At 41.5% G+C, this 11,799-nt stretch overlaps 1 protein-coding gene across 6 annotated transcripts in view; it reads right to left on the reverse strand.

The window, feature by feature from the left end:
* Positions 1-458: 458 nt before the first annotated feature.
* USP32 (ubiquitin specific peptidase 32) overlaps positions 459-11,799 on the reverse strand; it is a 62,525-nt gene continuing 51,184 nt past the window's right edge. For 4 of the 6 annotated variants that reach the window (XM_048324440.1, XM_048324437.1, XM_048324436.1 and 1 more), the window contains 14 exons: positions 11,605-11,710; positions 11,027-11,200; positions 10,356-10,530; positions 9,577-9,728; positions 8,863-9,046; positions 8,465-8,661; positions 7,949-8,133; positions 7,502-7,588; positions 6,449-6,569; positions 5,593-5,784; positions 4,741-5,032; positions 3,899-4,302; positions 3,515-3,607; positions 459-2,858 (listed from right to left, as the gene is read on the reverse strand). In XM_048324440.1, coding sequence (XP_048180397.1) covers positions 2,685-2,858; positions 3,515-3,607; positions 3,899-4,302; positions 4,741-5,032; positions 5,593-5,784; positions 6,449-6,569; positions 7,502-7,588; positions 7,949-8,133; positions 8,465-8,661; positions 8,863-9,046; positions 9,577-9,728; positions 10,356-10,530; positions 11,027-11,200; positions 11,605-11,710 — 2,536 coding nt within the window. In that variant the 3' untranslated portion in view covers positions 459-2,684. The remainder of the gene's footprint in view (positions 2,859-3,514; positions 3,608-3,898; positions 4,303-4,740; positions 5,033-5,592; positions 5,785-6,448; positions 6,570-7,501; positions 7,589-7,948; positions 8,134-8,464; positions 8,662-8,862; positions 9,047-9,576; positions 9,729-10,355; positions 10,531-11,026; positions 11,201-11,604; positions 11,711-11,799) is intronic. The other 2 variants (XM_048324438.1, XM_048324439.1) reach the window with 1 other exon arrangement.

Below are 11,799 nucleotides of genomic sequence, written 5' to 3' on the forward strand. Positions count from 1 at the left end.
CTTTGGTCTGGTTGCCAACTCAACCAGATCCACTTCCTCCTTGGAGAAAAGCAGGGCTGTAACTGCAGCAGGGCTCTCCCATCACTGTCTGCTCAGGGGAAGGGTCTCTCACTGTCTGCAATCACCAACTACGTGAGCAAACAGCCCTGGCTGCAGCAGGGACACCTCAGGACTGGACATCAGGTACCTGCAGATCCTTTCCAAAGACACCAGAGCAAAACCTTCCTGTACTTAGGGATCACTTCACTGCTGGCACGGATTGTTTTCAAGTAATAAGTGTTATTATCATCAACAAAATACCCAATTTACCTTTTGTAAACAATGCAGAAGCTGCAAAGAATTGCTGGATGCACGTCCACACTTCAGCTTTTGGATTGACAAAGGCATTTAAGCTTCATGGAAGCAGCACAGACACTTCAAAGCAGGAAAACAGTTATTAAAAATTATCTGACAAGAAGTGACACTTCATCTGCATCCACAGTATTTAATTTGTTGGAATAATATAGTTACAGATAAACAGGTTCACTCCATATACAATTACCAATACCTTTGTTTTAATACAGCTCATATTCCAGTACATCAACACTATTTTATTTACAAGGCATTTATGTACATTAACATCTTTCTAAAGTCAGTGCATTGTCAATAAGTTTTATACAATAATTTACAAAGTGAATGTAGTTAATAGTTAACTTAATAAATTTACTACTAATTCTTGAATTAATTTAATTTAAAAAATTAATTACAACCAATGTAACAAACACAGAAGATCAAATAACATTAGTAGATTGTGCTACCTGCTTAAATAAAACATTTTAAAGTAAATCAGTTGAAAATCTTTCACTTTTCATGGAGTTTGCGGAGGGAGGAGTAGACAAGTGGGTGTTGAAAAAGCTTCTAACCTAGGAATTCACAAGTCATCTTTGCTTTTCTTTAGGCTCAATGTTCAGACCACTTTAAAGATAAAAGACCATAGAGGATAAGGAGCAACACCTGACATGTAAGACGAGACTCATTTTTGGAACAGATCTGCTGTCCCCAAAGAGGCACAACCTCCAAAGGCAGGGAGGGCTCTGCCTGGGCAAAGACAGCCAGACCAGCTGATATAAATTCTTAAATGGATAAACCCCAGATCCTCCTGGAAATGAGAAACTCACTGAAGGTTTGGCATTCTTGTCAAACACCCCAAAATGAACCCAAACATTAATTGCAGAGAACCACGTAAGTAACAGTTTTGTTAGTGAAGGTACAAAAATCTAGAGAACTGGGAAGATGATGTATGACAAAATTAATAAGCTGCTTAAACTCAGCTGAAGAACAAAAGGCCAAAAGAGTGAAAATTTTTATCTTCATTCAGATATGCAAACAATTTAACACTGAAAACGTCTGAAGAAATGCCTGCTCAAAAAAAAACAACCCTCTTTTTTCCAGTCTCTGCTAAGACTCAGTCACACTTCCCCTCATGCAAGAAGCCCCTTGAATTACAGAGCACGTTGCAAGGGCATGGAAAGCAAGTGTGGTTTAATTTCAAGTATTTGCATAACCTGCTGTAACAAAAAAAAGGAAAAAAAAAAAAAAGATAATTTGAAAAGGCAACCAAATTTTGAAAACAAGAAACTGAATTAGGAAACCAATAAAAAAACCCCTCCATCCACGAATGCTACAACAGCTACCCGACAGCCACAGCTTCTTCCTTTGAAATACACAGTGGATATTCACAGCCATTCACTCCAGAGCCCTTACAGCAACAACAACAAAAAACCAAACAAACTGTGGGTTTGAATTGAATCAGATGCATTTTCAAAAGTGCAAATTTCAAAAGCAACACCAGTCATGAAACATAAGCTCAAGCATCTCTCCTTCCAAAAGCTGGGAACGTTTTGTGCAATGTGCACGTTTTAAGACACCGTGAGTGTAATCACAACTACTCTCTCCAACCTGAAGTTTCTTCTTGAGGCAGCTCAAAAAAGTTTGAGCCAGCACTCTTCAGGCAGAAAAGCCATTCCTGAAACATGTTGATCTGCACAGCCAACACGTGGAGAAAACACAAGTATAATAAACCATTCAAGTGTAGAAATTAATCTCTTCTCAAATGATGATTTGGTTGTGCTCCCAACATACAGAAAGAAAGCAACTGACACACATTAGTGGTGGCAAAACTGGAAACTTCTCTTCCCCATGACAATAATTGTTTCCATTTGTGCACTTTTCCTTCTCTTGCCTTCCCTGTTTTGCCAATAAAATGCAATAAAACTGCAGGAAAAAGGAGGTAGCAATATCATGTTGTCCAAAGACAACACTACAAATTGTTTTTCCCCATTACCTTAAACCTAACAAGAGCCTCAGGGGGGTGTTAGAACAGTTGGTGAACTCTACACTACTCTGTTTAGCTCTTTTTTGGATGTTTAATTTAGCTCTTATTTGGTCCTAGTCAGCTTTTCTCAAACCATTGGATTTAAAGGCCAGTGGCAGTCTCAGATGTCCAACATCAGAAACGTTTCGAGCATGTAGTGAGAAAACAGAACAAAACGATACTACTGGGTATTAACTGCTTAACCAGGGGGTTCTTCTTGTGCTTTCAGCTCACAGGGGACAACCACAACCACAAGCTCTTATGGGTCTCAGTCCCACCTTCCCCAAGGGCACACCCCAGGGTTTCTCCCTCAGTCCATGGCAGCCCAGGCTCACTGCAGCACACAGTACTTCTTGTAGTCGGACTCGAAGTCCTCGTCCATGCTGCTCGTGTCTGCCATCTTCTTGCCATCGATCTTGGGCAGGAACTGGGCATAGTCCACCCCCTGCTGCTCGTAGAACAGAATGTAGGCAGAATCCGTGTCGATCTCATCCGGGTGCAACTCCTGACACAGGGAAAACACCCGGAAAACCACCATGGGATAATTGTGTCACTGTGCTTCAAACACACAACTGTTGCCCCAAAAAGTGTATTTTTAACTGGGTGTAACACAAGGAATCCCAATTTCTGTCTCCCTTCTTTGTTAGCTGGCTCCATGAATTACTTGAGAAGTCTGACAATTTTATAGTGATGAATGCAAATACTTAGAAGTGTCAGAACTGAGTTATTCACCAATTGAATACAAACTGCTGCCATCATGGAAATATATTCCTGGCTTTCCATTCTTAGTCATTTTCCCATCTTTGTACGAAACAAGCATCTTCCCTTAACTGTGGGAGCAGCTGATGAACAGATGTTACCTTGGAAAAAACCTCATGTACAATTTCAGTTAATAATTTTAGTATTTATCTGATGCAGCTTCGCAGGTGCTCATGATTTCAAACAGCAGCTCTCCACAAATGTCTGGTTTAATGGATGCTGTGAGGGGTGGAATGGGATGAGCTTTACGGTCCCTTCCAACCCAAACCATTCTGTGATTCTAAGACTTCTTTAGCCAGAATTTCTGATTCTGAATTTCTTTAGCTCTGGGTAACCAAAGCAAAAATTGTTTGAAATAATTAGAATAATTATGTGAAATAATGAGGAAAAGAAGTGCTTTACCTTGCAGCTGCTGTCATTGTAGCAGTACCACTTGTTGTTTGGGTTTTTGGCATAAGTGACATAATGACCCCCTCCCATAATTCCTGAATGGCACTGAAGAAAAACAAAGAAGAAAAGAAATCCTGGATCAAACATCAAATAAATGATTCCCAAATTCATTATCTCTGAGTGACAATGGCTCATGACAATCTAGACAGCTGGAGCTAACTTTATACACAGAAAGAGAACAAACTAGAGAGACTTAATTCGTACTCAGTTTTACAGCGAATTTATTGTGCTGACTTTTGCTCTCCTTCCCTACAGATCCCTGTGCTGGCACGAACACAACATTTGGTTAAACCAGAGTCCCAAAAAGGCAGTTTTGGCAGAGGAGCAGCCACCTACCGAGATTGCATATAGGTTGTAGATGGGGTTGACCCAGACGTCGTCTCTTTGGTCGTCGGCGGTGTCGTCCTCGCTGTGGTTGTCCCCCTGCCCGTTGCCGAGCGAGCTCTGCTCCCACAGGTACCCGTTGGCCAGAGCCCCCTCGCTGTCCTGCCCGGGGTACAGCTCGCCCTGGCTGCCCCCCAAAGCCTGTCCTTTAGTCAGAGCATCCCCCTGCTCGTGCTCAGCACCATTCTCTCTGTTTGCAGCCAGATTTTCCTTGCTGCTGGACAGTTTGTTTTTCCCCAGCTGGGGCAGCCGCAGGCGCCCTTTACCTCTCCCCAAAGTCCTTGGGCTGCTGTTGGGGCTGCTGTTTTTACTTGAAGGGCAGCTGGTTCCACTTTTCCTCCCCAAGGATGGAGATGCTAGGACAGAAAACATAGAGATTACTAAGACAGCACAAACACAGTCTGAATTTCTTTTCAAAGTGATTCTTTATAAAACCAACCATTAAACCCCACTCCTTCACTGCAGCTCACGAGTAAGATACAGAAGTAAAAACCCATCTTTGTGCACACACATCCATACACCTAGAAACTGAAATTTAACTCTTTTATGCAGGAGCACATCCCTCACTCTCACCCCAGCCCACTTACACAAGTACCAATATCTGTTGTCACTGAGCAACTTTTTAAATTTTCTTTCATTTTTTATGCTAAAACTTCACTAAGAAATGTTTCAAAGTGTAGTGCTTTGGCAAAGAATACCCTAAACATTAAAATTTTGTACATAATAACATTTTCCCTCTCCAAACACCAGCACTGAGTGGAATTTTCTCTAATCATTCCCTACCCATTCCCTACCTTTGACATTATTGAGGACAGTAGTGTTTAGGGAGGAGGGACTCCTGTTCAGTGTGTCCCCTTCTCCTGGTGTGCCACTGATCTGCACATCTGTTTTCCTGGTGTCCCCTTGGCCGGCCCGTGGTTCAGGAAGGCTGTCAACCTGCAGGGTGAGCTGCTTCCTTTGGAAATGACTCGGATCCCTTTGTACCAAAAAGGCACTTGGGTCAAAATTTTCTCTGGGAAATTTAACGATTTTCTGGGATTTTATCCAGCGGCCGTTGACAAACTGAAATCTTTTCAGGTGAATGATCTAAAGGGAAACATTATAGAGAAAATTATTAAAGGAAGGCAATGACATCCCAGTGAGCAATATCACTGTTTAAAGGGAGTTTTTCCTAAAACATACACATTTTATTCTTTGCTAGCAAAAATAATGCTCTGTGTGACAATTTGGATTTTGGGATCGAGCTGGTAAAATATGAAACTAATATTTTCATGTGGAAATGATGGCAAAGGTTGCTTCAATCCAGTGATTAGCACCGTCTGTTTTGAATAAGCTACCAAATATGAAAAATAAGAACTGCAGGTGTCCACAACCAGAGAGGAGATCGTGTCACCAGCTGAGCATGAGCTGTGTCAGAGCAGCTGACACTGAGCACAAACCACCACCATTTCCTGCAAGGCAGCAGCTAAAAACATTCAAAAGGATTTGAGGTTTCCTTTATTTGCCTGCACGAAGCAAACTCAGTCAGTGCCCCTCCTGAGAGCGTGAACAAAGCAAATCATCTTACTCAGAGCAAGGCAGCCTCAGATTTGGGAACAACGTGCTTTGGGTTTGCTGCTGAGGAGGAAAATTACCCAAGATCGTACCAAAATAGGGGGAAGTCTCCAAAGATCCAGTTTTTTGGTGGCCAAACAGTGGGTCTTGCACTTGGAGCAGTAGTACATCTCATCCTCCCCCAGTTCCTCCTCACTGGTGAAGGCTCTCAGACAACTGTCCAGGTTGATGGGCTCTGCTTGGGCTCGGCGGCTTTGTTCAACACTTTCATGTTCTTCCACGATCTGAAGGGAGAGAAAACTGTCTCTGACTTGGAAATGTAACACACTGCTCAGAGGAAGGCCCTCCTCACAGTATCACACAAATAACTTTACAGGGTTGAACAGAATTAAAGATAAAAATGAGACGTGCTAAGTTTTAGCAGGAATTTTATTTCAGTTATGAAGAGGCAGATAAAATAATTCACTGTTCTTATACTTGGGCTCTGTTTATAAATTATCCATAAAGCACAACTTTATAGATAAAACTCACAAACTGTACCAGTTATTCCAGATTAACCCAGCTACAGCCTTACCTTCAGATGTGTTTTGTTGACTCAATGAGGAAATAGGTTTACTCACATGCACAAATGTTTATAGTTACAGAAAATTTATCCAATTAAGATATTTTGTAATGTATTATGATATATTTTGACTAGCCTAAAAGCATCTCACAACAGACAGCAAATGCACTGCTGTGGCTCTTTAAAAGCCTCCCTTCCACACCATTAGACCACATAAGAGGCCGAACATCAAGACATCGATTTATCCAGAACACACTGCTCCACGATTACTGCCTTTTGGTTTAACAGAAAATAGAAAAAAGCAGCATCAAATAAATAAAAAGGCTGAAATGGGTGGTGTTTCAGAGGTGCTAACAAAGAACAAAGAGTTTCTGTTGGTATTTTACCCGTTCCTGCGAGGTTTGGTAGCGCAGGTGGAGCGCGGTGGGGTCCCAGTCTACGGCGATGTAGGCATTGCCCACACAAGCCCTGTCCTCTGTGCACTCAATCTTACAGCCCCGGCAGAATCTGAATCAAAAGGTTGGATGTGGTCAGTAAAGCGTCCAATCACTTCTCCATTAATTCAGTTCTGCTCCTTGCTCTGTAGCACCTGCACCCTCCAAGCTCCAGGCCTCGCCTTGAGTGTCAGACACGTTTTTACACAGCAATGCTCAGGGTAATTTGCATTTTTACTGCAGGACTTTAACAGAGTGAGAGATGGAAGCAGTTGGGTGAGCTCAACCATCTACCTGCACATGATCCAGTGGAAGGTGGTCCTGCCCATGGAAGGGGGCTGGAATGGGATGAGCTTTAAGGTTCCTTCCATTCCATTATGATCCAGCGCTGACCAAACCCAGCTATGACCCCAAAACCTCCACTGCTCTGTCTCCACAAGTTATTTGCACCATGATAACTAATTCTAAGAGGTATAAAACACTTTTTAAAAAAAACAGTTTATGGCCTGAATACCTTCCAGCAAGGGTCTGGAATTTTCCTTAGCAAGTCTTTGTTTATGGAAAATTCCAAGCGTTCTTCCAGGGTGAATTTCTTATTGCCCATTTTAGTTCTTACCCTTCAAATGGCACAGGAACTCACAGGGGTTGATGAATTACATCTAAAAATTCAGATTTGTGTGAATCCCCCACCAAACCATGCAAGTCTGTGGACATACAAGGCTGCACACAGACACAGAGTATTCTAAGGGGTTAACAGGTTTTGGATAATCTCATTTCTGTCTCCTAATTTAAAGTTTCTGTGGCAGCAGAACTTTCAGCTCTGCAAGTCATAAAAGCTGTGCTGCAGTACAAGTCTACCTGGAGAGAGTTCTGGTGAAATTACATTCCAGATTCTCATTGTTTGATATTACCTCTGAAGTCTGAAATGTACCACAGACCCATTACCATAAATTACCTTTCTGCTGGCGTGATTCCCTGCTGTAAATGGAAAAAAGGACAATTTACCTGTACCATGGACACCAAGCACAAGAATTTCCATCCTTCTGAACTACCCTGAGGGTGAAGGGGTACTGGTACCCCATGCTGTCATCACTGAAATAGAGGAGAACACAACATCAAACAGCAGCACTCTCACTGCAATTGTCTTCCTTCACTGGGCTTGTTATGATTACTTAAAAAAAAAAAAACCCTTAAAATGATAGTTTTGGTTACAATAAACTATTAAAAGCTGCGTTTCAATGGCTTAAATATGTCAGATATAAATAATCATCAATCTCTGGATAAGAACAAAGCCAACCTTTAAGTGCAGCTACATTTATCTGTACTAAAAAGGATTTAATTTTAATTATTGCCATTATTATGAGAAATCAAATTAATACAATTTTATATCTTGCAAGCAAGTCTAAGGCACTACATTCTAATTCAAATCCAAGGCTGAGGTGCCCAACTCACCAGTCCTGTGCATGGTTACTGGCTTCCTGAGGAGGGAGGGGGCTGGCCAGCCTGGAAACCTGGATCCACACAGCATCATAGAGGTCTCTTTTCCGTGTGTGAACTGTGCAGGGAACAATTAATGGCATTCCAAAGAGACTGGGCCGATTCTTCTGAGATGAGAGGAAATACAACTCTGTCCTCATCTGTGGGAAGCAGAAGGAGGAGTCAGACAGAAAGGTGCATTGACTCCCAGTACAATAATCACCTGCATTGCTGGCCTTGTGACTTATTTCAGGCCTTGGCAAGAATCCTTAATTGTATTAAAACTGCTCAAATTCCAATACCAAATACTGTAAATTTTGATCACTGACTTGAAAAATGTCTGTATTTTATGAAGTTATGGCGAGGTTATTTGACCACGTCAAACATAAACGTGTATAATTATCATGTGGACATTTAAAAACCCCTTGCTTTTTAGCAATTTCTTTCCAAGAGTGTAGCACAAGCACTGGATAACCGTGCAAGCCCACTGACCATTTTCCTGTGCACTGCAATGATGTACCCTGTGCAGGGGCTGTCACACAGCGAGGGCACGTGGCCGTTGAGGGTCCAGCTGGGCGGGCTGCGCTCGGTCCCACATGGCACCACAGTGTTTGGCATCCCGTTGGGAATGAGGCTTGGCTTGGGAACATCCCCGTTCATCAGGATGGTGGGAGCTCCAGTTGAGATGTCTGGAGGCAGACAATTAAATGATCAATTATCTACAGCAACCACAGCTGATCCCAGGACTTTTATCCCTTCCATTCCGTGTGGATACTGAGCACAACCCTCACTTGTCCTTTCTTTAATCCTCACTTAATAATAAAGTTTTGTCCCGAGTTGCTCAACACTCTGCAGTTTAGCTAAGCAGGAAAAGCAGAGTTTTCTCTCACCTGTCTGCACAGGGCTGGATGCTGACGTGGGGGAGCCTGGGATGGGGATCTCAAACGCGCACAGGAAGCCGCTCACGGACAGCCGGACCTTCTGGTTGTCCTGAGGGAAGTTCTTCAGGAGAGAGGGAAGGCTGGTCAGGCACTTGGATACCTTCATCTGGGACTCCAACCGTGTTCTGTTCTTCTGAAAACTGCATTTATCAGCTCCTCTCTCCCTCCCATCTGCCTTCTTACACCTTTCCAGAAGAATAAAGGAACCCAACCCCTCTGCAGCAGTTCTCAGTGGTTCTCTGAACACACCAAGAGCACCTCATTTAAGCACTTTTAATCTACAGCAACAAAATCTATCTGGAAATATCCATACACACTGTAGAGAACTAAGCCAGTCTTTACTTATGCCCCTGATGTCTCGACAGTGTTAAACTCACAACAGCACTTTGAGATTTATTATTGCCTCAAGGTGATTTTATACTTTTTTTTCCCTAAAAATATCATTAGCAATCAATTCTAATCTATTTACAGCAAGCCAAATTACTGTTTAAGAATGAAATAAAAGTTCGTATAGAGAGATAACTAAGCTGATTTTTTAATCATATTTTTAGTTAAATTATTTCACAGTTCTTGTAAGTAAAGTTTAAATGTTAAAAACAATAAAGAAGTAACAAAAATCCCCAAAGCATGTTGCAGCAATGATTAATCTTTTTTTCTTTTTACCTTTATATTGGAGCTGTGCACCTCTGCAAGCAGAATCTGCTCTGGTTTGAGGCCACAGAGTTCACTCAGCTGTTTTTTCAAGCCTGTGTACTTCTCATCCATGTTCAACCTCAGCCCGTATCGAACAGGAGTGGTACCATCTAATTTAATTACTTTAAAGGGGAAAAGAAACACACTGGTCAGCAACCCAGGCAAGTCTTAATGACAACAATGCATTACAGCTCCCCACTTAGTGGAGAATATTTTTCCCCCACTTCAATGGATGATTTATTTTATTTTCCCAGTCAATTTTTAAGGTCTGCAGGCAATGTCACAATGTCAGAAAAATCTCTTGCTGCACATAGGCAGTAGAAAATGCTTTCAAAATTCCTTTCACTTTTTCACCATCTTTTCTTTTGCCTCTTTTCCAGCAATCCACAGGTCCTTCAGAGCACAGTTCATGACCCATATCGTATTTTCCCCCAACCCTGGTTTTTCCTCTGGGCAGATTTAGGACAACCTCCACAAGAGGGGGAACAGAAGGAAAGTTCTCCAAATCCCCATTTTACACGTTTCTGTATTAAATCCTTCAATCAAGACTGAAAATGGGCCATCCATGTTCTGTTTCTAAAGGTTTTACCTTAGTTTCACCGTGTTCCAATGAAAATTCTTGCACTCTATTATATTAAAATGACTTAATTAAAATTCTTCTTAATAAGTAGTAACACAAAATTTGATCTTTTATAGCTTTTCCACTTCTACAAATTTTATTTTATAAATGTCAAGTTTACACTACTCACCTGTAATTTCTAGGTGCATGTAGCTGTCCATCGGCAAGGGCAAGGATAAAAAATTAAAAGGGTCAAACCTAACACTTATATGCCCACAAGTTTTACATTTCACTTGTGACTTCAGCTGCCCATGAAATAAATCTACAACAATGGATCTGTTTCTTCTCAGATGGTTTTCCCAGGCCTGAAATGAAGCACAAAAAAAATATAATACAAAGTTAGAAACTGAAGACTACTTCATTGGTGTCCAAAGTTTCCCTGGCCTATGGGAGTCAAATTACTCCCACAGAAGTTATTTGCTAATTTGTAATAAATAGGAAGTATTTAGTTACAGCACAAGTAAAGTTCTCAATTAACACAATAATCAAGGTATGACACAATTTAAAATATTTCTGATGGGATCATCAGGCATCTTGAAATATTTTGATACTCCCTAATTTTGAGGAGTTGTTCAAAATAGTTGTGAAATACCTTTATAATTTTATTACAACAATTAAAATTAGTTTTCAGCTCAAAGGTGAAACTGCCTCTGTAAATCACAGCTCTGACAAGATCCAAAAGGTGCTACAGTCCCAAAAATGTTGCCACAGGCAGCCTCATCAACAATTTCTCACCTTAGTACTATAAGGAAAAGAAAAAACACGCCAAAAAAGCCCAAAGGCAAAGATTTGAAGCCCTACCTCTGCTGCTACTTCCCAGTCTGGCCGACCATCACTGTCCTTCAGTTCCACATATGGCTTATCATGAACTCTGTTCAAATCCTCATGAAGCCCATCCAGAAGAAAAGCAAGAAGCTCCTGTGAGTCTTGCTGTTGAAAGCCATTAAATCTTGGAGCATATTTTGCTATTGTCCACTATAAAAAAACCACCAGAAAGTCATTTATAATCATGTAACAAATGTAAAAATAAAGCAAAATATTGTAGATGAGACATGTGCTGTCAATGAACACAAATTCTACTGCCAAGAGCTGAAGGGAACCCCTTTGCTTTCAGAACAAAAGCTCATTTACAGGTAAATGCATCATCTTTTGTCCCCAAAAAGGGCTGTAAAAGCCACTTCCTACAGCACAACCCCAGTCACACCAGGTAACTCCTCTGGCCTTACAACCACTAATTCCACCAGGACTGATGAACACTGGCCCCTTCTAGGGAAGACTCTGAGTCTCCAAACTGCTCCAACACAGGTAACATCAGGAAGAAGTGCATTGAATTTCTGCTTTTCCAAGAAATCCTTGTTTTCCACCTTGGAATAACTCACCCGCAGCTTTAAGGGGGCTATGTTCTTCTGGGTGCCACTCCACAGCTCCTGAACCAAATCCCCATAGCACTTGGCCATGTGTCCTTTCATTCCTATGGGATTTGTCCTAGAAATTACAAAAGAATTAATACCACATTAAAATTTAAACACAGCTCAAGCCTGGAGATGAAGAAGGAAGCAGAAAAGCTTCCTGCT

The sequence above is a fragment of the Corvus hawaiiensis genome, chromosome 20 (genome assembly GCF_020740725.1).
Source record: "Corvus hawaiiensis isolate bCorHaw1 chromosome 20, bCorHaw1.pri.cur, whole genome shotgun sequence".
NCBI classification, from domain to species: Eukaryota; Metazoa; Chordata; class Aves; order Passeriformes; family Corvidae; genus Corvus; species Corvus hawaiiensis.